The sequence below is a fragment of the Dermacentor variabilis genome, chromosome 3, assembly GCF_050947875.1.
Source record: "Dermacentor variabilis isolate Ectoservices chromosome 3, ASM5094787v1, whole genome shotgun sequence".
NCBI classification, from domain to species: Eukaryota; Metazoa; Arthropoda; class Arachnida; order Ixodida; family Ixodidae; genus Dermacentor; species Dermacentor variabilis.
In genome coordinates, this window is record NC_134570.1 from 151,394,924 (window position 1) to 151,421,530 (window position 26,607).

Sequence of the window (26,607 nt, forward strand, 5' to 3'; positions counted from 1 at the left end):
CGACACGAGCATTCACTGCTCAAGGGTTGTCGCTATCGTGGTGCACGTCTTGTCAACGTCCTTTTGCTATCGCGGCTATATAGCCTACATCAGTTGTCCAGTTTTCCAACTCTCCAGTGATAACTGGATCATTCGGTTTACCCGAAAGCCCGCTTTTTAGAAGCGCGTAACACGACAAAGCTCCGATAAATTCACAAATTGCGGCAGTGCTCCGGGTCCCGTGCAATTCTTAGGCGTTCACTCAATCCAGCACATCACTCTTCTGGCAACATCTTTGCAGCAACCGAGCTGTGTTATATTCCCAGTTGCTGATTTCGCGTTCTCCTCGCATGCGGCGTCTGCTGCAAATCCCAATAGCTTGTTTATCGCTGTGATTACTGCACTTAAGTACTTCTGAGTATTGTTGGCGCAGCAATAGTTTAAAATCCGCAAACATGTCTATGCTGTAAGAGGACACTCGCTCAGTTACGTGCCAAAATAATCAATTATTTGGGCTCGTTATAAATAACTGATCCGGTATATTAAGCATGTTAAATTTGTTCGGACTGCGCAGAGACACGGCCAGTGCAAAGTTTCCGATAGCGGCCCAGTTCCGCTAACTATACAAATCAACTGAACGACAGAAATCAAGTGATAACGCTGAAAAATGGCGCCTTCGGCACCTTAAAATGACACAGAAGGTATCGTAGATATGTTGTGGTGCTCGCAATAAATGCTGGCGTCATAACTACAGTGCTTCTCATTGCAACTGATATTCTTAACTCCAAACCTCACTCTACAACTCATGTGCTTGTAATGAAACGAAGAATATTATTGATTGCACATGTGGCGCCCAGCAGTAAAATCTACATCTACAAAGTAAAGGCACACTTGAGTGCACCTAAAACAACAATAGCTGAAACAGCTCGCCATTGCAGATGACAATAGTCATTCTACAACCTACGTTGCCCTTTCATAAATGCTTGTAGAGTGCGAGCAAAACTTTTTTGTTCCTCAGACGGGTATTTCAGACAATTCTGAACAAGGCTACAGATGTAAGAAAAGAACGTTCTAGAGTCACATCTGTAAACCATTGCAGACACGAGCAAAAAGCTACAAGAACGCTTGCCACGGGCAATTTCTGGTTTGTATTGACAGTAAGGAAGAAAAATAAACTAAGAAATAAGAAATAAGAAATTCTTCTAAGAAATATGCTACGACAGTGGGAAAAATACGTATGAGGTAATATGTTTCATGATCTAGGACTGCTACGAAATAATAAGAGAAGCCGCCAAAGAGCTGTGTTTCAGCCGGCAAAGTTCATATTAACCTACGGCGATCAGCCGCTGTGGTCGTGCGAGCTTATTGCTATGTAGCAAGCTTTTTGGTGCCTTTATCTGAGGAAAATGAAAATAAATCAGCTTACTTCCGGAAGTTAATTTGCTCGGCATACTTTTTTTCCTTACCAATTATACCAGCCACATGTGTTTTCCTTACGGACAGGGTAGCCCTCTTCACTAAAGTAACACGACGAAAACCTGTTGCACGTCAGAGCCACTGGGAGAGGTCAATGAACTCCCACAGTAGCGTTGAACGACAGTTAAATCTTTTTCTTTTTTTTTTACCAAATCGGAAGGGTCGACGTAATAACAGCTGTGTGCAGCAGACCTGCACCATGAAGTTTACACTGTGACTTCCCCATGATTTTTCTGGAACGGCTGTTTATAATCATGCCTACGCAAATATAAAGATACCGATCGTAAATAAGCGGGTGCTCACCAGACATGAAACTACATTATTGCTGTCTGTGCTTTTATGAAATATAATGGCCAAGTAACAAGAAATATTCACTCTATAGTAGTTTACGCTGGCCTGCTTAGGTACCTTGAGGAGGTGTTTGACAACTAATAATTGCGTTTTACAGGCTCCGTAATGTCTTAGAACCGAGTGTCCTTGTTTCGTGCAGGGAAAGCATATGAGAGGAGGCATACGGATGAATGCGTTTTATTTACTATAACTGTTTCGTGAAGCAATTTTAATAATATCCGTGTGCGAGTTTATGATTAACCAATGCCTTCAACGCCCTTGTTTTCCTTCAAATAAATGCGTTCCACTTTGCCTTTAAACCTACACTTATATCGATAAACATCAAATGGACCTCGTTTTTTGATGCCGGTCTAGGAGACTTAGATTCTTGCGGTAATCAAATGCAAACTGGGTTATAGCATTTTGTGCAGAGAAGTTAAAGTGATCGTTCTTTCATTTCAGAGGTCATTATCACAATCTTGCAAATAACACATAAGCGAAGGACTGATAAAGTATGAGAGAACACTGTAACCTACGTGAAGGCACATAAGGGCACATTAGAAAGTATATTGAGTACTTTTCTCCATCATTCATAGTCACTCGCGCTCCCTCAATCGCATTTTTAGACCCACCGGCTTCTTGCTCCATGTCCCAGGATGATTTTGAAGTTAGGACCTTATTACGTTGTTCTATAAATTATCATTCCTGCTTTCTGAAATTTTGTTAGAAATGATTCGATATTTTAGGGTGGTCGGGGATATGTGTGGAATATGTCTCGGTCATTATTTAAATATCGCTCGCCTACTTCACCTCTTGTCCGTTTTTTTTCTCCCTAAGGAACAGCACTCTCCCAGACAAGAAAAAAATGTCACATGCCGCGAATAATCCTGATTTGGCATGCTTCAACAAAAAGATCGATTGAGAGTGCATGTAACGAAGCTTCCTGCGCAGTTACGCCAGCGCCAGCTGCTGCAATGCTAATATTTTTCTATTTTTCCTCTTTTTTTCTGCTGTAGAAAAAAATAAAGCGCTAAAAGTAAAAGAAAAGCAGCAGGAACCTAGTGCGCAATGGTGGCTGTGCACTTGCGCCGGCGGCACCCGTCCTGTTCAGTACAGCTGCGGCCAGGCTGCTCTCCAACGAGCCAGACTCTAACGTAAGTAAGCGTGAGTTGGGCGGGCAAGTCGGACATTTCTTCAACGCATTTGCTTTTGTTTGTGTTTTTTTTGTGTGTGTTGGAGTTAGTACAACTGAATTAAACTTAAATTTTGGTCAAGACCCTGCGCGCGGAATCTCGCAAGAGGCTAATTCATGGCGAGCTCCCATTTTAGTTTCTTTTTCTTTAGTTCGAATCTGAATGCGCTCGAGTCGGAATACTAGTCTCTTTATCACCGAATTACTGTCAATAGGCACAAAGCACACTGTACTATATATATATATATATATATATATATTAGAAACGGTGTTCAAAATTAGGCTTTACGGTTTCCTTAAAAGTAGCCACTGGGAGACACGCGAAGGCCACCTATGCAAACAAGTTACGCGGCCGGGGGTACACAAACCGATATGATAATTATCTCCGTGAGCAGCCCTAGTAACTGAAGTTGAATAATTGACTTATTTGTTGACCGCAGTAAGTTGGTATGTTTGTATTGAGCAGTTAGAGGCAGTTCTGTTTCTTCACAGTATCAGTTGGAGGAATTCTTCTGGCGTGTCTGTGCTCGGAGATATACGATCCCAAATTTTAATATTCGCTCACATAATTACGCATGCAAGAGAGTTAGAATCGGCGCAAAGCTTCTCCCTGATGTGACCACGCTGTTGCATGCGGCGTTTAGTCTGACAACGGGGCGGAGGCTTAGGCAACGATGATAACTGCCCCCTTCTCATCTCGGCTGGCGAAATAAAAAATCGAAGAACCCGGAACCGCTGTCGTAACACGCGACCACGCAGCCTATAACGATGGCGGCATCTGCCATGCCGAGATAATGGCCCTAGCGGAGAACCCCGAGGGCAGTGCGGGTGCATAAGGGTGACTAGACGTGCGGGCATGGTCCTTGCCTGGGCTACGCAAATTGAGTGACTGCTGATTTCCAACTATTGTAATTATATTGAAATAAAGAGCAACTGCACCGCACACCGCGCTGTCATCGTATTAATTTCGCCAGCCGAAAGGGGAAGGAGAACAGTTATCATCTTTGGCTATGCCTCCGCCCTGTTGTCAGACTAAACGCCTTATGCAACAGCCGCGTCACAACAGGAAGGACCTTTGCGCCGATCCTCACTCTCTTCCATGCGTAATCCTGCGAACGCAAATAAACCTTGTAGTTGGATATCTTGGAGACCGGACACGCTTGAAGAATTCTTCCACCTGATGGGTGCATGGATGGATGTATAGATGGTAAAACTTTATTGACAGTCCTGGGATACGCGCTTATTGCGCTGGGGGCCGCTCCCACGTCGGGATGGGCAGGCCGAGCCGGGCCGCCGCATCGGTGTCTCCATGGACGTTCCAGATTTGGCCCCTATAGTGGCCGCTTCGCAGCGAGGTATGCCACCTTGACTGGTCTGCTTGATCTGTGCCTCGTAAAGAAGGGCATCGCAAGAACCTATGTTATAAGCTGGCTGAATTTTCGCACTGAGGGCAGGTGATGCTGTGTAGAAACATGACTGCCTCTAATTTTTCAATAAAAACATACCCCCTTGCTGCAGTCAACGAAAAAGTGAATCATTTAATTTTAGTTAATTGGTCTGCTGCCAGCGATAATTATAATCTCGGTCTGTGCCCCGCTGGCCACATAATTATTTGTAGAGCTAATCATCGCGTGGTTTCGAAGTGGCTTATTTTAAGAAAACCATGATGCTTAATTTTGAACATCCGGTATATATATATATATATATATATATATATATATATATATATATATATATATGTGTGTGTGTGTGTGTGTGTGTGTGTGGTTATTAGTCTCACGAATAGAAATAAAGTATTACTTAAAGCAGATATTGCTAGTTACTCCTGAAAAGCAGTGTTTTGTGTAAGTTACGAACCTTCTTATCAGCCGAGGTAGAGAAAATGATGCTGAACTTGCCATTGATGACGGTGATATTTGCATTCATTTTGAAAGCCAGAGTGCATCGTACTATTGTCCTCACCTGGTTGAATAAGGCGTTTCCTTTTCGTAGCATAAGTGAATACCCAAGGCAACCGTTCTTTTTTACTTTTTCACAGTATTATTGTGTGGGCCATAGAAAAACAACCTTCAGGTATTAGCGCTCTCAGGCACTAGGATGAAAATGAGCATGAGCACGCAACTATGAGCTCATCCCTGGGATTTCTGGCTAAGTGAAACATATTTAACTCTTTTGTTCAAAGTTCCACCTCCTGGAGTATATGCATCAGTCTAATCGTACAACAGTGCGTGTAGTAGGACTGGCTCGTATTATCAGGTGCTTGATGATAGAATAACGAATGTTGGAGTAATACATATTCTGACATTGTGAAACCATGATTGCTTTTGCAATACCACAAAGCATAAAAATGCCAAACGTGAAAGTGGGAAAATTCCATACGATCATCTTCCAGTATGGAAAAAATTCTTTCTTCTCAATAAAGCAAGGCAGCTTTTTTATCTGACTGCTCTCGTCTGTACTTCTATATTGTACGAGGCTGACATTGGTCTGTAAAAGTGTAAAAAAAAAGAGACCGAAGTGGCATCATTCATTTCCTGATATCGTGTCTTTCGTGCATGTGACCCGGCAGTGACACTTTTTGTAGGAATCTACGTTACGTGAGAAAACATCCTCGAAATGCCTGCCGTGTGATGAGTCAGCCCATCCATTGGTACGCAGCTGCGCACGGGCAGAGGCGGGGGGATAACACCATGCCACCTCTTAACGCCTACGCTTTGTCACTTTCTATAGGGTGAGCCGCGGCGTCATGCGGCTTCTATGTTCCTCGCCACATTTTTCGCACGAGCACAGACAATACTCCCACATACTGCAGGCGGCGAAGGATAGGAGTAAGTTGCCAGCATTGACTGCTTATAGTAAATGCATGGACAGTTTTTCATTGTTAAAGATTTAAATATAATCCAAAGGAAATGTTCTTGCTCGATCTGATGATGCTGATTGATTTTCCGTGACGTCGCTTGTGAGAAAACTAGGGTTCCTCTAAAATCTGTGTATTCTGGTTTCTTTTGTGTGATGGAACCATCGATGTCTGTCAGCAGTAAATGATCCTAGCAGCGTACGTTTGAAAATGTTTGAAGATATCAGCAGCAATCAAATCCAAGGAGGATCCGTATTTCTGACTAATACCGGGGCTAAGAAGTCACTTTCTTCTTTGAAAAATCCGAGTGTGTGTCGTTATGAAAATAAGAGTTCATAACTCTCGAACAAGTTGTACTCTGGTGCACTGCTTTGTTTGAATGTCAATGTAAGAAAATACTTCGAATGCAGAAATAGAAAGTGAGTAATTCACATAATTTTATTAGTAAGCAGAGAAGCTTGCACGAATAAATAACCCGTAGAAATGTATGTGTGTTGCACCAATAAGAAATTATTGTATGCGCATTTATTAGCACGAATGGCAATGTTTTATTGCTGTTTATGCGATTTCCTATGCGATGAAACTGAATATGGCTAATCGCCTGCATATTCGACGAATCATCTTGACCTATTGCCTAGATTATTAGCGTATTTATATCTCAAGGACGAGTAACGGAGCTACTCGGACGAGAGTTTATGGTACACAGAATGTCGCATTGTTAGTTCCTGGATATTTTTATGTTACTACTAGTGTAATACAAGAGGAAGCAGGAGGTGAACAAATGATGGAGACCCGTCGAGGAAGTTCCTCCTCTCGCAACGCTGACCAGCTGATTTGAGGCACTGAACTCGATTTCCTTCGTTTGAACTTCCTATAGTAGTGTTATAAGATTTCCTGGCAACCGGACTTTATTAGCGTTAAATTAAGGCTTGAGTGTTGAACATATATTGCTTTAAAGTGGCGCCAAGGAGGAAGCCTTTAGGTCTATGCTTGGTGTCTCGCTACCAGCCTGCTTGACGCCGAATAAGTTGTTACAGTAATAGTTGTAGAAATAGCAACAGCAGCCTCAGTGCGCTTAACTGTAGTACATGTAACAGAAACGCTGCAGAAATAGCAGTTGCTCAATGCTCCATCAATACCGGTGGTATATTTAGTTACAAACTTGGAACTCCATCATCCACCCATGGACGAAAGCCTCGCCCAGCGATCTCCAATTACGGATGTCTTGCGCTAGCTGATTCCCAGTTATCCCTGGAAGTTTTCTAAGTTCATCACGCCAAATAATTCTCTGGCCTCCTCGACTGCATCCGCGTTCTCTTTGCAGCCCATTGTGTAAATCTAACAGAACGCCCGCTATCTTTGGTACGCACTACATGGCCTGCCAAGCCTTTTCCTTTTCTTAGTGAACTGCAGTATCCGCTATCCCTATTTGCTTTCTAACCAGTGACATTGTCTTCCGGTTTCTTAACATTACGCCTAACACTTTGTGCTCCATCGCTCGTTGCTTGGTCCTTAACTTTTCAAGCTTCATTTCCCTCCATGTTTCGACCCTATAGGTTAATATTGGTAGATTGCAATGATTGTATGCTTTTTTCATTTAGGGGTATCAGTAAATTTCTGGTGAATTGTGCTCAAACCTATTATATTACTGTTCTGTAAATTTGCATGTCATCATGAGCCTCTTGGGAGTAGTTCAATTAAACAAATGTACCGAAGTCCCTCAATACTCCGTGCCTCATAATTAGGCATATAAAGTGCCACAGTTAATATTTTATTTTGTTGCGATAGCAATCACATGAACACTCCAACCGAATTTCTGCTACCGCCGTCGCCGTGATGTTCCGTATGAAGTCCAAATGCAAACACATCGTCGCTGCGCGCTGTACGCTGTATGTGCGAGTGAAAGCTCGCGAGAGTCAGCCGACGACCGCGGCTCAATCTCGCGAGCGCGAGGGAGGAAGGCGTAGTGGAAGCGAGCCGTCTTCTGTAGTGCGTGAGGAGCAGGGGGGAGGCGAGGGAGATGGGGCGTTCTGCTCCGGAAGCAGCTCCTTACGGTGCGGCCGCCCGTAGTCTTCAAAGCGATCTGCGATGTGGAGAGAGTGTATGCACCATCTGCCGGTAGCTTCGCATGCGCTGTGCTTTCGACGTTCAGTTCATGTTCATGCGATAAAAACACAAAGGTCAATTCACTCGTTGCTGCTGCGTTTCCTCACTGCAGTGTTTTGGCAGCGAGCTTCCGCGGTCATCGATCGCGATGTGTTCATGTGTAACTGTGCGCACGTGACACCGTGCTTGTTAATGTAGTGAGTAAGCAAATGTTTAAAACTTTATACGGCCGATAAAACGACTATCCTTACTTCGTGTAGCTGTCTACTAATTTGTTATCGCAATCGATTCTTCGCCTTATGGGAGAAACTGCGAGTTTTCTTTTTTTTAATCTTCAATTTTGCTCTTGCACCTTGCCGGCTATAGTCCTCAATCATTTGTTAGAACTCAGGTTCAGCGTTGCCGATGTTGGATTAACTTATTGGTGCTATGTTTATTCAGGGCTCATTTTTTATGAAGAAACGCGACTTCGACAACTGAAGCACACCTCTATATAGGTACTTCAATACACAAATTCACTATGGAAACGATGACTGTTTAATTGCCGCCCCAATACATTTGTTTTCCAGGTGACACGACTAAGGAGGCTGCTTTACCGGTCTCACAATATTCGCCTGAACTAATGTCCCCCACGCCAGTTTCCTTGAGGCGCTCCGAGGGAGGCGGCCAAAATGAACTCCCAGTGGATAAATGCTGGGGAATTCCTTTCTTCGCTGCCCTGTCCACGATGCTCATCACACTGCCATCTTGTTACATGGCTCTTCTCTTCGTCTTCTTCGTGGATGATTACAACGTGAGCCGAGAGCGAGCGTCGTGGCCTCAGAACTCCCTCACCATGGCAACGCATGTATCGGGTACGTCTTCATGTATAGCATGTATCGCATGTATCGGGAACATGCATGTATCGGGAATGCGTTCGTTTCTGCCTATTCTTTGTACAGCGAAACTGTCAAGGGGACTGTCACAGCCATTTTTGTGTGGCGCCGCATGATAGCGCGGTTAATATGTAACGTGAATGCAACTTAACGTGTGTCGGAGCCGCCAAATTCACATGGGAACGTAATGATCCACGATTATTAAGTATAAGACAGCTTTCCTAAATCACACGCTGATCGACAACAACACGAATTTGCGGATTTTTTAACCAGAAAAACGTATTTTTTTTCCTCACGTCATGCTATACCAGCTTCCCGGTGAATTTCATGTAGTTAGTGCGACAGCAGCGATGAATGGCTGATGCTTTGACGCTGGAACTCAGCCTGCGTGGGAGCCGCCACTTTTATCAACAACCGGTCATGACCGCGGTAGAACGCTGAAACTGTCACCTTATCCTAGGCTTGAGCCTTTCCTCGAGCTAGCGAATCTACCGGACCCCTTGTACTTTCGTAGGGTGTGAAAACTCGCTTGCACAGGTTTGCTGTGAATGATGCGTCAGTTGTCCGATTAGAATACATCTTTGAATGTCTTATCCCGAAAGTGTTCTGTGCCAGGCTCCAGGAAAAATCCGTCTAATGTACATGAGTCACGCAATTATCGTCAAGTGAATGTCCTGGCATACCCTCAAGATGGCGATCCGGCGGCGGTTTGCCTCTAGCTTGTGGTCGAGAAAATAGGTTTCGTTTAATAAATAAATGGCGTCTTTGATGACGTCTATCTGTTGCAACGAGGATATTTAGGTATCACTTCTTTTAACATTGAGTAATTTCGTAGAAAACAAGTCCAGCAACACGGACACCTATAAAAATAGTAAAGCTAGCAGTGACTAGGGAATGTCTTTTGTAGTATAAATGAATCAGCATTTACGGGCCACGGCAATCCTAGCGCGTTCCGGCCACTCCGTCGAGGCATATCCCCGAAAGCCGTCGCCACTGGGTGGCACTGAGGCTCCTCGGTCCATTTTCGCGTGTCTGCTGACCTCTCTGTGCACGTGTGTGTGGAAGTGCGCACGTAACTCCGCCTGGAACCCTAACGACTCACTTTCGCCACCTACGCATTCACTGTAGCGTCGCACGTCGTGCGTCAGATGCTCAGAAGGCATCATGTACAAGCTCTTTCACTTGGATCAAGCGATGTCGGAAAACAGGGAAAAGACGAGGTGACCCTTAAACGGAGACTTAAACGGTTGCTCTGAGTTTAATGGCAACAAGGCATATTTGGAAGCTCACCATTCGAGGTTAACATACATCTGTTAACAAATGCGTCTTTGGCAAGCTTCGGGATGCTTTCACATGAAAACAGTAGAGAACTGCTGGAATTCATAAACATATTCATTATTGAGGCCTCACACTTGGATGTGTTTTCAGTAGATTCGGAAGACATGTGTTAAACCAACCTTACTAATTGAAAAGAGCACGCCAATTCTTTCTGCCACAGATAGCGCATATTCAGCTACAGATTATAAGCGGAAGTCGATAAGAAAACGATTATGCCAGAAAATATTAGGTATTTCAGAAGGCGTACTACATAACTGACGATTATTATATCATTTACCAAGACCATAGTGAAAGCGAGTTTGTTCAGAAGCAGTGCGCACTTGAAAGCCGCATGAAAATTTGGTACGCCAACTATGCGCAATACAGATTTCCTATAGAATGCTTCGTCTTTCTCTCAAACATTTGCCTTAGTTGCACAATTGAGCGACTATGGTGTTCATGCGAATGTTCATCCTTCCTGCCGTATTGCACACATAAATTCTGTGATCCAGCCGACGCTACAAGTACGACCAGCTACGCCACCGCCCAAGAGCCAAAAAGTATACGCACCTCAAATACATTATATTCATTTATGGAATTTTATAGCACGCTCAACGCGATGATTTAGATTATGGATTCAAACGAAAATTGGTTATTCATTAAACCTAAAATTATTATTTTACTCAGATGTATTTCTAATTGGGTCGTAATATCTTAGTTTTCAACTGACATCGAGTACCCGAGAACAGATTAAAAGATTTCAGCCCTGTTTTAAATTTGCATATGTCAAGGTTATCTTTCCCACTTGTTTTAGGCTTACTAGTGGCTGCACTTCAGCGACGAATCTCTGTCGTTAACATCGCCATTCTGGGATCACTGCTCGCGTCACTCGGGGTCATCGCGTCGGCCTTCGCCCGCGAGGTCATCTGGATGTCCATCAGTCTTGGCGTCATGTACGGTAAGAAGAGCGTTACTTAAACCCTTATGCACTTTATTCTGATATGTGTTAGCACCAGAGTGCTTTTAAGTTTTGTTTAGTGGCCATTTTATTTTTATTTTCGACATCCCTCCGCTTGTACCAAAGCTTGCGTGCCTTATTATGTTGCCGTGTGGACAAGACCCACGCTACAAAGTACAAAGCAGTCAGAAGGAAAACAAGGTCATCTATTCCTGATGCAGTAGCTGAGTCGCACGGTAAAAAAACCACAGCGGCTACAAATGATTCCGGTATCCACCAGCACGACGTGCCCCGTGATCATCTCATAATTTTTTGCACGAAACCCGCAATAACTTATTTAAAAGAGCTTATTCCCCTCGCACATATTTCTAAAGCCAGTTAGTGATGGACTAATGGACTAATGAATTTCTGAGAACGAAGGCGGCTTTTTTAATTGGCATATGAGGTAGACCGACATAGCCATGATATTGTTATCGAGGACTGCCCGAGGCGAAACTGAGGACAGTGCGGAAGACGACGGCTCTGGCTGATGTCGCGCGGACTGTCTTTCTATCTTGCACGCCCTATAGGCTAATGGACGTGTTAGAAAAACCTGATTAATGTAGTTAATGCCTCTTTTCTACCCGTAATATTTTGGTGGAGGTTGCGGTCTCTCCCTGACTCACGACGGATTTACGCATCGGGTGTTTCTTGGCTGCATAGCAATGCAAGCCCAAGGCGAGAATGCTTCAGCCCCGTCGCCACCCGCACCCACCGTCATCCTGGCACAACCTTGCCAGCATTCCTGTAGCCCTTGGGCTTCCTCGGTCGTCATCGCGAGAAAGAAGGATGACAGCTGTCGCTTCTGTGTCCACTATCGCCGTTTCAACAAGGCAAGACGAAAAAAGAAAGACGTGTATCCAGTGCTGCGGACAGATGACGCAATCGATTGTTTACATGGTGCAAAGTATTATTCTTCGAGAGGCCTTCGCTCCGTGAACTGGCAAATTGTGTTGACTACATCAACCGTGAAAAGACTGCATTTGTTACATCTCGTGGCTTCTATCAGTTTAAACTGATGCCGTTCAGCTTACGTAATGTCCCGGCTAAATTTTCAACGTGTGATGGACGGTCTCCTTCACGGCATTAAGCTGTCAAACGCCCTGTGCTACCTAGATGACGTTATTGTCTTTTTACCACCTTTTGCCACACACCTCGGACGTCTTTGGACAACTCTTTCTGCTTTTTCGCAAGGCTGTGCTTCAGCTCAATTAATCTAAATGTCACTTGGGCCGCCGACAACTTACAGTACTCGGGCACCTCATCTATTCTTCCGGCGTCCGTCTTGGTCCCGAAAGAGGTCGCGTCGTCAAGAATTTTCCCGTGCGGACTTGTGCCAACGACGCTCGAAGTTTCTGGGCCTCTGCTCGTACTTACGCCTGTTCGTACGCAATTTCGGCAATGTTGCACGTCCTCTCATAGATCTTCTCAAGAATGACGCCATTTTTGTCTGGAGTTTGGAACAAGCTGCTGCGTTCACTGACCTGACAGTGCAGCTCACCTCACCACCACTTTTCGCCCATTTTTGCGCGACCACCCCACCCGAAGTTTGAACCAATGCCAGCGATCATGCACTCGGTGCTGTTTCGGCCCAGCGCCCGCAAGGTTGCATTCGTGTTATTGCGTACGCTAGCCGTCTTCTATCCCAAGGGGAGCACAGGTTCTCAATTACTGAAGGCGAGTGTCTTGCCGTCGTTTGAGCTGTGGCTAAATTTCTCCCCTACTTGCACGTCCGCAAATTCACAGTTATCACCGATCATCATGTCTTATGCTGGCTTCCATTCGTAAGGGATCCTACTGGACGTCTCGGTCGGTGGGCTCTACGACTTCAAGAGTACTCACACACTGTTCTGCATAAGCACACCTTAAGCATGTTACATGAGCATGCTGACTGCTTGTCGCGCCATCCAGTAGACCCACCAGAGCTCCAACGACAGCTGCGAGTCTACCTGCTGCGTGCTGTCGCTTACTGCGTTTCAGAACATGAGCGATGAGCAACGCCGTCACCCCTACTTGCGACGACTCATTCTCCGGCTGACTTCTAAGACATATTCCCATTCTCTGCGTATGTTTGTCCTGCAGGACAGCGGCTTGTGCCATTACAACATGCACCCTGACGGTGCTGAACTGCTATTGGCTATTCCCACACATATGTGCCATAGTTTCCTCGCACAGCTACATGATGTTTCTACCGCGGGTCACCTCGGAGCCTCTATGACGTATGGCCGCGTTCCGCATCGCTTCTTTTGGTCGACATCTTCCGTTGGATCGGCCTTTACGTTACTTGCTGTGAGAAATGCCAGCGCCACAACAAATCTACAGTACTCTCAGCTGGCCACCTCCAACCCCTTGACTCACCATTGGAGCAATTATTCAATGATGATCTTGCCCTGTTGGCCTTTTCCCGCTTTCTGCCTGCGCAAGTAAGTGGATAGCTGTCGCTACCGTCTACACTACCTGGTACGCGATCACTCGGGCTCTCTCAACCAGCTGTGCAACCGACGTCGCTGACTTCCTCCTCGAAGGCGTTATATTTCACCACGGCCCTCCTCGACAGTTCCTCAAAAACCGGGGCCGTTACTTGATATTAATGGTTATCCCAAATTCTCTTTCACTCCTGCGCTACAAAACATAACTTGGCAACGGCGTACTAACTTCAGAGCAACGGCCTCACAGAGCCTCTTAATAGAACCATCAGACATCCGCTTGTCATCTATGTTTCTCCTTACTATCATGACTGGGACGTCACTATGGCATTCGTAACTTTGCCCATAATTCCTCCCGACATGATCCTGCACGTTTTTCTCTGTTTTATCCCTGGCATGGAAGAAATCCCACGCTGCCATTTCACACACTCCTTCCCGCCGTATTTGATCCGTCGTCAGAATACACCCACCACGCCATCTTCAGAGCTGCAGATGCGTGCCAGATTACACGCTGCACCTTGCTGTTTCGCAGGAAAAGCAACAACGCTTCTACGATGCTCGCCAGCGCAATGCCTCCTTCAGCCCCGGTGACATGGTCCTTCTTTGGGCACCGTCACGGCGAGTTGGCATTTGCGAAGAGTCAATTTCGGCTTAGTATGACGCGTGCCTTGTCTCGCGCCAAGTGAGCGACGTCACATATGAAATCACACCTCTCGATTCCACCGTGTCTAGGCCTTTCTGCGATGTCGCGCACATCGACCACCTCAAGAGAAATAACTCAGACGATCGTGCGAGCACCGGTACGGTGTCTTCGCGCCAGTCGTCGTGTTACCAAGCGCTGCCAGAGGTGAAGCTGACGACAAAACAGTAGACGACGACGGTCGCTGATGTCGCGTGGACTGGCTTCTATCTTGTTTTCCTTGTGTGCCAGTGGACGCGTCGCAAATACTTTGTGAATATATTCTAAACCTCTCTTCTTCCAATAACAATATTATGAAATGGTGTACGGGACTTATTTATACAAGCAAATTAGCCATAAACAAAACATGAACGAAAAATATAATAGCTGGGACTGGTGAACGTCTGCGAAAGCTTCGCATCGCCAAGCAGTGTCACTGCGTCATGTGTATCAAGTGTAAAATATGTAGGAAGTCACAAAATTAACCCTGAAGCTACTTGAATATGTGCCGCTGAGCATAAGACAATAGCGAATGACTTTGAATAGGAAAGCAAGCTCATGTCCATAGTGCCTACAGAACGCACGAATCCTAAGAAACACTGCTGCTCTGAACTTTCCGTTTTAACGCGAAAGTGTTAAGGGCCTCGTCTCGCAGAAAATCCGGCGTCAGCGTTGCCGGCGTTGTCAGTCAGAAAAAAGTCATCCCGAACCACAACCACGAAGGCCTTCTGCTTGCCGCACAGGCGTTACTGAAATAATTAAATTTATCAACGTAAGATGCGTCAAAAAATTTTTAACTTGCGACTTATACACAATCTGCAGACATAATAGCATCGGATAGTAATTTGAGTATGCGAGAAAACATAATTCTGTTTCGCGGAAACTCAAACCCCTTTTTACTTGATACGGTGGTGCGAATCACTAATGCGTCGCTGCTTGTAGCCTCTACCAGAGGACAGGACGAGGCATTGGGCTGCCCTGCGCTGCCGTCGGGATCGGTGCGCTATTGTTTTTATCGGCCCAATGTCGCCGAATATCCGTTGTTGGTGACGGCATCAACGGGTCCCGACAACGCTATCGCGTTCCACTCTCAAAGGCAAAGCTTAAACGTGTTTCTAGCTATTTTTTTACTCTCTTGTTAAGACAAAATTAGATTCACACGTCATCTGCTACTGCATACTAAGCTCGCTCGACAAGATTGGTGGCATAAAATTTACACTTAGCGGCATACCACGACTGTAATTATGCGCACTGTCATGTTAACACGTGCCTTTGCCGTACGAAGTGCGCATGCTCATATTTGTACATGTCCTTATATAAGCAGCCCCTTGCCTGATAATAAACACACTTTTGTTCCCTGCCTCCCGCCCGTTCACAATGACAGGCTTAAGATCACAAGATCACCATCTAATATTTATCAGCATGCTCTATGTGTAACCAGAATAATCTCCCCAGTCGTTATTAAAGAGCGTATTTTACGATACCGAAATAATTGCTCAACAAAGTAGAGCCTTCTAGTGCACCAATGTTTACATAATAATTAAGCGAACATAGTAATAAAATCATATTGCGAGCACTTTTCCCGTGGAACCCCTCTGTGGTAGTACGTGGCTTTCTTTTTACTAAATCATAGTTTGCGTGGAAATATCAGCCTGTAAAAATAATCAACGAAGCAAGCCTAGCGAGAAGCTGAAATAAGAATTTAAGAAAAATTATGGGGTTTTACATGCGAAAACCACGATATGTTTATGAGGCACGCCGTACTGGGGGACTCCGGAAAATTTGACCACCTGGGATTCTTTAACATGCACCTAAATCTAAGTACATAGTTGTTTTCCTATTTTGCCCCCATCGAAATGTGACCGCCGTAGCCGGGATTCGATCCCGCGACCTCGTGCTTAGCAGCTCAACACCATAGCCTGTAAGCAACAACGGCGGAAGAATAAAAATAAAATGAATATTGTTTAACAATTGGTACCAAATACCTTTCCGGTAATGAAAATGCCAAAGGCATAATTGACACGGACTCTCACTAACAAAATTATACTTGAGAAGAAAATATTTGTTCTTTCAGGACTTTTATTTTTCAGAAGGTGTGCCTGTATTATATTTTGCCGCGTAGATTATTTATCATTTGCTCATCACTTTGCCGGGGACCATTTCAAGCGCCAACAGCGTAAAGTTATCGCCCATCGCAAGGTATGCGTAGAAACTTCCCAGAAAGTTATGATTGATTTCATCTGCTGCCTATGTTGTCGCCGAACCTTGTGTAATCAGACCTTATGCGGGCCGTGATTAGTGTTGTACTTTCTTGAAGAAAAGCGCACACCAGCAATTACTCTGGATGTTTTGATGAGTTACGCATAAATATCTGACGAGCTTAACCCGCAGATCAGATGGTGTGTGCTCGTTATCGTGCTGAGTGTTACTTTTCTTACTGGGTACAGGTTCGTTCATAAACAGTTCATTCTGTGACGTTCGCCTTGCCACTGTGGTTGTTTGACTTAACTATGTGAAAACGTTCGAATAACCAATATTTGATGAAATATAGTACAGAGGTAGGTAATCCTTTACATTACTGGACGGCCAGCCCAAATGCAATCTGCAGCATAGGTTCAAGAAAACTACGCGCCAGAGTATTTGGAACTTTCCCTTTCCCAAAGAAACCATTATGAGGGCAGAAGATGGGCATTAATGACACTTTTCTTCATAAGTCTTTTCACGCTGCCCAAACGAAGTCTTCTTAATGAGTCTAACATATGGTTTTTTAGCCACAGGCCTTGCTATACACCGTGTGGCCCCCATTGCAGGGAGAATGCAATAAGGCTGCTACTGGGATTAGTGTAGAAGAAATTTTCATGCATAAGTACGGCGACATTTTTACTAAAGCGAGTAGCAAAATGCAAGTTGTAGACTTCATGACCTGCGGAGGCATTATTGGAGTATGTACTGAAGGAAATGATACACGTATTTAGAGGGTAAACAGAGTGAAAAGGTACGAAAGTAAATGTGGACCATGGGAAGTCATTACTATGGCACGCACGTCAGTAAAGGGTGGCCCATATAGACTCTTACGTCACACCAGCATATTTTACGTGGTAAGGTAGAAAGAGTGATCTTGCACTATTAGCGTGGACGAGCAAAGCGTTTGATAACCTATTTTTATACAAACCTGTGAGTGCTCTAAGCAGGCAATATTGCTTCGACTTTTCGCGTGCTAAAACTTTCTTCTATCTTTTGCGCAGGACTCGGCATGGGCATGTTTATCGCATCCATCGCTATCTACATCCTTATGCACTTCGACAAGTACAAGGGTACTGCCTTGACGCTGGCATTCATCGCCTGGGGTATATCTGGCCTATTAGGCCCAGCGTTCCTCACTCATTTGAGGGCAATATACGCTCTGGACGGCACCCTGCTTATGACTGGAGGTCTCCTGCTGCACGCTATTCCTCTGAGCATGCTGCTCAAAAATCCTCGTCCTGTCAACACTGAAGCACTGAAAAGTCTGGTCCTTAGATGTCCCTGGTGGACGCGGGCAAGGTCGGTTGAGGCGCGACATGGACTGGAAGTTCCTCAACACCAGCGACCATCAACAATCACCCTCAGTCGCATGAATGATCCTGTGACATGGAGGAGGGGAAAGAACTCTAACGAGTCATGCCCTAGGGCTTTCGTAGAACCAGTGCTCGCCGATGAAGTCCTTCCGTCCAGAAAGCATTCGCTTCAGCAACAACCCTCACAGGATGTTTCCGAGAGCTCCACATGCGCATCTTTCCGTGGCCTTCGCCGATTCGCCGCCACCGTACTCCGTATGCCCGCCTTCTATGTGTTCCTATTTGCGACGGTGGCGGGCGACTACTCCGGCGTATCCTTCAGCACTACCATTGTGGACTATGCCGTTGACAAAGGGATCGACGTGGGAGTTGCAACGCACCTAATCGAGTTGGGCGCGGTGGGTCATCTAGCGGGTCGCATCTTCATCATGCCGCTGTCGGACTGGGCTCCGATCAGTCGACTGCCGCTCTTCGCTAGCTCGTATGCCCTCGAGGCCATGTGCGCCTTGATCATGCCGCACATTGGGTCGTCGTTCAGCGAAGTCGCGGCAGTGCGTGTTGCAGAGACCACCGTCACCGGTTTTTCATCGGCCATAAGGGGCATCCTCTTGGCTCAGTACATGGGCATTGACCGGCTGGCTTCGTGCATGGGACTGTATGGACTCGTCATGATACCGGTCTCCCTCGGCAGTGCTTCAATTATCGGTAAGGATATTCATCTCGAAGCACAGCCTGATCGTTTCTATACAATATTTCCCACGTCACCCTTGACACAATTATTTGGATATGTTTATTCAGTACACTGAAATAGCAATAAGATACGACAAACGTGCAGCATAAATGTTGAACATTTTACGCCACCGAAGAATTTATTTCATGAGTGAAAGCTCAACAATATTGTCACGGATTGGAATTGGTCTCTAGCGCATATGTGTACACATGTAATTGTAATAGCAATATAGGAATGTGTACACTGACCATATTGCATGGCTAACAAACTACTGCAGATTAGTGGCGATGCGCAAGCACGATATAAAAATACGAACGAGAACAGCAAGTCTCTTCGTTGGACAAATGCACCATAATAAGAACGCACGAATTACTTAACAATAAGAGCAGCGAGTATGATCAGCGATCATCACTATGAATTCAGCTGATTAAGCCTGCCTTATGTATATGCATTATTCATTGTACATTATAGAGCACTTGACAGTCATAGTATTGTTATCACCATTCATCGTATTGTTATCGTATTAGTCACCTTATTGCTATCGTCGTATGTTCCTTGAAATACGATTTGGGATGTTCTTGTTCCTCGTCTATTTTGTTCATCACTACATCAAGTAGTGTTGCTTGTTGCATGCGGTGCGCAGCGCGCAGATATTTCTTTTTGTGGTAAAAATTAGTCAGCCACTTCCTCGTTGTACTCGTATCGTCCCGAACTGAACTGATCTTCGCAGGAGCAGAGAAACAAATATCAACCGTGGTGCTGTTGCAGGACGAACCTGTACTCTATTTTCGAATTCCAGGTGTGCTCAATGAATATAGGTACTGTTTTCAGCGTCGCATTGCCGATTTCATCAAACATGAAAAACTAGACGGTATTGGATGGACTATGCCAACTGCCCATGGCATATGGAAACCACATGGAACCGAGAAACAAAGTAATTAACAAAACGTGAAGGTTGATTTGATGCGTTGCGCATTGTCTGTTATAACGTCAAAAGATGCACGCCGCTCTTTTATCAGTAATACATTATTTAAACGGCTTCCACCATCCTTCTTTTTGGTATGGTAATTTGTAACCCTAATTATGTTCATGAAACGCTGCCATGATTTACAGCTCTTCATGTGTTTTTAAAAAAACAGCGCAGCTTTTAGTCGACCGTTCCTGCGACGAGTGTCGGCGTAACAAAGCGAACGAGCCCAACAGCGAAGAAACAGCGAACGTGGAGCGTGAGACAAAGGCGCGAGCCGTGAATGGCGGAGACCAGTGGGAGTGGCCTCTTCAATGACGCGCGCGAGGGAAGCTAGTGTCATGCAGACAGGCCCCACCACTCGATGTGTACTCGTATGTGGTCTCAGCCGGACTTCTTCTTTCATGCTGCCGTCTGCTCGTGTCACCTCCCTCGCGCGCTTGTTTGATTTGCTTGGTTTGGCCTTGTTCGGGCTTGCATCGGTTGTCATGCTTTTAGAATGTTACTTACACCGGCGAGTCTAAACCGAGACGTCCTCATGGAAAGGGTTTTGTGGCCAGCACGCCATATCCGCTTTATGTACTAGAACACGAATCCGAATACAGGGACGCGGAGGTGACACCCTGCACCTCACTCTCCCTGACTTTCAGGGAGAGCATACTAGTGATCATGATTATTATCAGTGTCAACGGTGTCATCTTCGCCAAAAACGAAGGACGAAGAACGTAAACTCAACGCCAACCTGTAAGCAGACCTAGGGAAAAGCGCGCCACATCTCGCACCCACAAAGAGGAGACGACATTTTCATGCTGTTACATGACTGCCACAGCTGCGTTAACGCCAGCGGCCGTGCTGCGATCATTTAACCGCTAGTGTGTACCGGGCTTTCTGTGACGACGATCGCTCCAAAGTAGCGCCAGAGTAGCGCCAGCCGCCTCTTCGTCTACGACGCGTTCGATAAAGCATGCGGACAGCTCGTCAAAATAAAGCACTGCATAAGCGGAGGAACCTTGGAAGAACGCTGACATAATCCTAATCCATAAGAAAGGGGACGCGAAAGACTTGAAAAATTATAGACCGATCAGCTTACTGTCCGTTGCTTACAAACTATTTACTAAGGTAATCGCAAATAGAATCAGGAACACCTTAGACTTCTGTCAAGCAAAGGACCAGGCAGGATTCCGTAAAGGCTACTCAACAATAGATCATATTCACACTATCAATTAGGTGATAGAGAAATGTGCTGAATATAACCAACCCTTATATATAGCTTTCATTGATTACGAAAAAGCGTTTGATTCTGTCGAAACCTCAGCAGTCATAGAGGCATTACGGAATCAGGGTGTAGACGAGTCGTATGTAAAAATATTGAAAGATATCTATAGCGGCTCCACAGCCACCGTAGTCCTCCATAAAGCAAGCAACAAAATCCCAATAAAGAAAGGCGTCAGGCAGGGAGATACGATATCTCCAATCCTATTCACAGCGTGTTTACAGGAGGTATTCAGAGACCTGGATTGGGAAGAATTGGGGATAAAAGTTAATAGAGAATACCTTAGTAACTTACGATTCGCTGATGATATTGCCTTGCTTAGTAACTCAGGGGACCAATTGCAATGCATGCTCACTGAACTTGAGAGGCAAAGCAGAAGAGTGGGTCTAAAAATTAATCTGCAGAAAACTAAAGTAATGCTTAACAGTCTCGGAAGAGAACAGCAATTTACAATAGGTAGCGAAGCACTGGAAGTCGTAAGGGAATACATCTACTTAGGGCAGGTAGTGACGGCGGATCCGGATCATGACACGGAAATAGTCAGAAGAATAAGAATGAGCTGGGGTGCGTTTGGCAGGCATTCTCAGATCATGAACAGCAGGTTGCCATTATCCCTCAAGAGAAAAGTATATAATAGCTGCGTCTTACCAGTACTCACCTACGGGGTAGAAACCTGGAGGCTTACGAAAAGGGTTCTACTCAAATTGAGGACGACGCAACGAGCTATGGAAAGAAGAATGATAGGTGTAACGTTAAGGGATAAGAAAAGAGCAGATTGGGTGAGGGAAGAAACGCGAGTTAATGACATCTTAGTTGAAATCAAGAAAAAGAAATGGGCATGGGCAGGACATGTAATGAGGAGGGAAAATAACTGATGGTCCTTAAGGGTTACGGACTGGATCCCAAGGGAAGGGAAGCGTAGCAGGGGGCGGCAGAAAGTTAGGTGGGCGGATGAGATTAAGAAGTTTGCAGGCATGTCATGGCCACAATTAGTACATGACGGGGGTTGTTGGAGAAGTATGGGAGAGTCCTTTGCACTGCAGTGGATGTAACCAGGCTGATGATGATGATGATGATGAAGCGGAGGTTTCTCTGAGGCGGCTGCTCTGAATCGCACCCACGCGTCATCCGCGCGCTGCCTCTCGTGGTCTCCCGATTAGCCGGGCCATCTGCCGCTCGAGCACCAACCATGCACAGGCTCCGCCGCAGCTGCCTTGCCGTCGTTAGGCGTAGGACGTGCCCGTCCAGGCCCGTAAGATATGGAATTCTCGGTTCTCACCCGCAGGATTGGTGTCCAAATGTGCCGTAGGTGTTCGCAAATCAGGTCGCAGTCAAAAACGTTCGCCGCGCGCGGTATAAGCTGGCCGAGAAAAAAAAAGGGAAAAAAGCTCTATGTGAGTGCGCGTTCACTCGTCGGCGCCCTTAGCGGAGATATGAGCCGTCGGTGAACTTCTTTTTCTTCGTGTTTTGCAGGGTTCTTCCGTGATACAATGGGCTCGTACGATGGATTCTACAGGATGCTCGCTGCTTTGAACTCTGCAGTCGCTGTTCTGTTCGGCATGTTCCTGGTGTTTGACTGGACCCGCGCAAAACGAAGAGGATCACAGTCGTCAGAGAGCTCCTTCACCAAGGTCACAATCGGCAGCGGAGCGCACTCAGAGCAGAGGTGCTAAATGGAAAGGTCACACGTTTCGGCCCTACTGCCATTCACGCTTACCGCAACGAAAGTGCCTGGTGCACATGCGTCGGTGGCACGTGCACCGGCTTCAACACTGCCATTGAGAGGAAAGGGGAACTCAAAACGTTGCTGCTTCAAGATGAATCACCGTTCAGAGAAACAGACCCACCATCTACATAGCCCACCTGCTGCTGCAACCGAGATAACCTCAGTTGCTCTGCGGGACGCTACGGTGTTTGTTCTTATGCGTACACAAATAAGAAATGGGACGTATCTGCATGCAGCTGATCTTTAGTGCGCAAAGTGGTGGCCGGTGTTCAAGTAAAAGTGACTGGGCGAGTTGATGCTCGGGTTTCGTGATTAATATTCCTTTGGCGTGTCCACTTGGGCGCCTGTACGCCTCGCCTAATTTACGGAGCTAGCAGAAGACAATTTGATGTTGCCCGCGGCTGTTCAATTGTTTCGCCATATTGCTCCATATGAGAGAGAAAAAAACTATACGAATTACGAGATTCTCCTATATCAAAGCGGATGACACACACACGCACACGCACACACACGCACACACACACACACACACATATATATTATTGTGTGTATTTGTGTGTGTCTGCACGATACCTACAAGGAGCTCATGTTTCATGTATGAAACGTCTTAACAGTTTCCATGATGTCTGGATGCTACTAAAATACATTCACATTCCCTCTGAAAAGTCTTTCAAGTTCATTTTTGATAAGACGAAGATTGTAGTTCAGGCAAAAAAAGACAATCCTGCCTTTTCACTGCTGTTTATAGCCCTCCAATACTTGAAGCATCACCTTCTCTGTCGACTCGAAACATGGGCAAATGGCACGCTTGATCGTATCTGTTTTTTCTCTAATGCGCACAGCTACAGCACGTGTGAAGTATTTGTGTAATGTCCATGGCTAGGCTACGTATGGCGCTGTATAACTTGTTGCAACAACTTCAGGGAGTGGAAATACTTTGACAGGGTGATTGAAACAGGTGCATCAATGGGAAACGAAAATATTTTCCTTTCGTTCCGTTTCTTCGAGTACGAAGGGGAATGGTCGAGCTGTTTGAGAAATGTGAAGTTTATTTACTCTCTCTCTCTCTCTGTAAATCAAATACTCAAATTCCACGTAGTGAATAGATAGCTGTAACGCTTTCTATGCAGGGCCTCTGATCACTCGTGCGCATGATCCGTATAAACATATTGAGTAGTTCCCATTTCACTTAGGTGTGGTCCTAGGCGTTTATTGGCAAATCTTGGCAAAGTATATCCACTCACCTTACAACTTCTGTGGAATAAAGACAAAAAAACACTCTACGTTTCCTACCTCATGGCTATTTCATGAAATATCTGAAGTATAAAAATGTGCCCTGTGTTGGTACTATGCCTACAAACAAATAAATATCAACAAGCCGCTTCATAGATGTGTTGGGAAAAATTTATAGGGTCTCTTACTATCTCTCTTAAGAGGTGAACGGCCAAAACCTATTTGACTACAATTGGTCATTTTGTAGCCATTATTAGTAATTACAAGTCATTTGAGTAATTATTGCTCATTACTGCTCACTATTAAGCATTTTTGGTCATTTGTAATCAATTGTGGTCATTACAAGCCGTCATTAGTCATGTTTTTATCATAGTCATTAATAGTCATTACAAGTCATTTCAGTTATTTTCGTCATTACTGGTCATTACTAAGCATTTTTACTCATTTCTAACCAAGTGTAGTCGTTACAATTCGTCGTTAGACATAGGGGTCGTTTCGTAGTCATTAGTAGTCGTTTCCAGTGATTTCAGACATTATTAGTCGTTACTGGTCATTACTAAGCATTCTAGCCATTTCTTATCAATTGTAGTTGTTACAAGTTGTCGTTAGACATATTGGTCATTTTATACTCATTACTAGTCATTACAAGTCATCACTGCTCGCTAGTAAGCATCTTTACTCATTTGTAATCAATTGAGTTCATTACTAGTCATTTCTAATCAATTGTGGTCACTACAAGCCGTTGTTAGACATTGGTGATTTCGGAGTCATTAATTGTCATTACATGTAATTAGTAGTCATTATTAGTCCTTACTAGTCATTAGTAACCTCTACCAATCTCTTTATAACGTTCTAATTCACTTAACTGTTACTATCAATCATTTTTCATTCTTTAGTGTGTCTTTATATGGCGTGATGAAGCTTTGGCAGAGACTCCGACGTTCATGTCAACTGATACCATGAGCCTAGAAAAGCTTTCGTCTTAAAATGTTTGCAGACACAACGCATGTGTAGGAATCTATGTGAAGAGGCTCTGTCGGAAAGCGCCTAAAGAAGTGCTATATGTTTCCGAACTCTTACGCCTTTGGCGTTAAGCAAACTGGGTGCACATGAGGTTTGGCGGCTACGCGTGCGGGCGTACATGGCGAATATTAAGGTGTAAGCCTTTAGTGGCTCATGAGTGACGGGGCGCAGTCCGTGGTGGAGGCAGGAAAGCAATGATCACCGCCGAGGGAAGCAAGCAGAGGAGGCGCCATGCCCGTAGCGCTGTGTGAGTGGGGGGTGGGAGAGCGCGCACATGCGCGTGGGGGTGTGCGGATATTGGGGACAAACCTTGCAGCCACATGGCTTGGATTGCATCCCATGCTCGCGGCCACGCCAGCGTCCGTTCGCAGAACAGTTCAGACAACAGCAACAGAGGCAGCCATAGGCTTTCGCCTGTCGCAGTTTAGCTCAGCAATGGGCTCATAGACATATTTACAGCCTTGTATTTGCAAATGTATCTTGATATATCTGCGCGGCAGCCGTGGATCATAACAGAGCTCGTGACATTTATTTATTTATTTATTTCATACATACTGCTAGCCTCCATTTTGAGGCTGTTGCAGGACATGGGAAAATACATTGCATCAAAATAAGAATGACAAACTTATACACTTGTTAGTATTGTAGTTTACAAGTAGACGTAGTGGAGTAATACAACAAAGGGTGTGACCTTCCTGAGTCAGGCCTTAAAGGTTAATGAACAGAAATACAGAAGCATAAGATAAACAACAAAAAAGTACATCAAAACCAATTAGAGACAAAATGCGGGGTCTGCAGGCGATACTGGTAAATCAAGATGCGCATTCATAGACATATTTTTCCAGCATAGGAAGGAAATCGTCAGGTGAGCAAATTATGATATCACTAGGCAATGAATTCCAGTCTCTGATTGTCTGGGGAAAGAAAGAATACCTGAATGTGTCTGTGTGGAACCTGTATTCAATTAAATGTTTATGATGTTTAGTTCTAGTGTTTCGCTGTTCAGTGAAAGATACATATGCACCACTGTTTAATTTGTAGACCCCGTTAAGGAGGTGGAACAGAAACTTGAGGCGTAAGTATTTCGCACGCTTGTAAATAGTCGGGAGACAAGCTTTATCAAGGAGTTCTGTCGGAGAATCATTACGGTTGTACCTATTATAAATGAATCTGATGGCTTTTCTCTGTATTGTTTCTAGGCGTTTTATGCACTGTTTGGTATGTGGAGACCAGCAGGTAATACCATATTCTAGTATAGGACGAACGAATGAGGTGTAGGCTAGCATCTTAGTGTCTGGTGAGGCAGATTTTAAAGAGCGTTTAAGCGAACAAAGTGTTGTAAATGCCTTAGAAGATATGTGTGACACATGCTTGTCCCATTTCATATCAGATGATAGGACAATGCCCAAATATTTATAATCATCGACTATCTTTAATTTTTGCTGTTCGATCGTGTAGGTGAATTCTAGTGGGGTTCTTTTTCGGCTTACTCTCATAAAAACAGTCTTGTCTAAATTAATCTTCATTTGCCATGCCTGACACCAATTTGCTACTTGCGCAAGCTCGTGATTTAGTATTACTTGATCATTATGGTTCCTAATCTCCCTATATATAATGCAATCATCTGCAAACATGCGCATCGTTGATTTTATGTTATCTGCCATGTCATTGATGTATAGTAAAAAAAGAATTGGTGCTAAGACTGTTCCTTGTGGTACTCCGGATGACACTTCTACCCAATCAGATTGCTGACTTTCGATTTCTACGTACTGTTGCCGACCTGCAAGATAAGCTTTTATCCAGTTTATTATGCTGCCAGATCCGAGAATGTGTTGTAGTTTGCCCAGGAGTTTAGGATGGGATA

At 44.9% G+C, this 26,607-nt stretch overlaps 1 protein-coding gene across 2 annotated transcripts; it reads left to right on the top strand.

The window, feature by feature from the left end:
- The first annotated feature begins 2,877 nt into the window (after window positions 1-2,877).
- Window positions 2,878-22,986, top strand: LOC142574265 (monocarboxylate transporter 5-like). 2 transcript variants are annotated; one of them, XM_075683392.1, is made up of 5 exons: window positions 2,878-2,939; window positions 8,510-8,794; window positions 10,947-11,090; window positions 17,480-18,496; window positions 22,235-22,986. In XM_075683392.1, exons 2-5 carry the CDS (start codon window positions 8,563-8,565, stop codon window positions 22,432-22,434), a joined length of 1,593 nt encoding a protein of 530 aa, XP_075539507.1. In that variant the 5' UTR covers window positions 2,878-2,939; window positions 8,510-8,562; the 3' UTR covers window positions 22,435-22,986. The 2 variants fall into 2 exon arrangements, with proteins under 2 accessions (XP_075539507.1, XP_075539506.1); XM_075683391.1 differs by lacking the exon at window positions 2,878-2,939 and adding an exon at window positions 5,710-5,805.
- The last annotated feature ends 3,621 nt before the right edge of the window (window positions 22,987-26,607 follow it).